We start from the raw sequence: 505 nt of genomic DNA on the forward strand, positions 1-505 counted from the left end.
GCAATATCTGAGACTGGCAAGGCGTCCGAGGTAGAAGGGAGCTCTCTCCTGAGAGCAGAGGACGCAGTGGAGGAGTCTGTGGAGCCTGGCAAGGGTCCCGTGTTGCAAGTAGCACCTGAGTTAGAGGCACTGGTGGATGCTGGAGGGGATCCCATAAGTGAAGGGTCATCTCAGTTGGAGGAGACCACAACAGCAGAGGAGGAGGAGGGCTCAGCAGAAGCACTTCCGAGTGGAATCCCGTCTGTAGGCAGCAAAGCAAAGACAGAGTGTGCAATGGATGAAAAACGTGATGGAGGGGTGATGGGAGTATCTGTGGAGATAGCCAGAGCAGAGTCAGGAGGTGGAGAGGTCACGGATGGAGCAGCAGGTCCAAGGGAGCTGGCAGCTGGGTCGGAGGGATCGCTGGAGTGTGCTGAAGAGAGAGGGAGGGAGAGGCCTCCTGCTGAGGCGGTGGTGGAGGTGGCCGCGCTGCCTGCCCCGGGGCTGTGTGTGTGCTGGCCGGGGG

General features: G+C 60.2%; 1 protein-coding gene across 1 annotated transcript in view; it reads left to right on the forward strand.

The window, feature by feature from the left end:
* LOC104081276 (chloride intracellular channel protein 6-like) overlaps window positions 1-487 on the forward strand; it is a gene marked incomplete at its 3' end in the record, with an annotated part of 2,848 nt that extends 2,361 nt beyond the window's left edge. Inside the window, exon 3 of the mRNA XM_009583951.1 lies at window positions 59-487. Within this exon, the coding sequence (XP_009582246.1) occupies window positions 59-487 (429 nt within the window). The remainder of the gene's footprint in view (window positions 1-58) is intronic.
* Between the last annotated feature and the right edge of the window lie 18 nt (window positions 488-505).

This window comes from Fulmarus glacialis, unplaced genomic scaffold, assembly GCF_000690835.1.
Source record: "Fulmarus glacialis isolate BGI_N327 unplaced genomic scaffold, ASM69083v1 scaffold44118, whole genome shotgun sequence".
In the NCBI taxonomy this organism is placed as follows: domain Eukaryota; kingdom Metazoa; phylum Chordata; class Aves; order Procellariiformes; family Procellariidae; genus Fulmarus; species Fulmarus glacialis.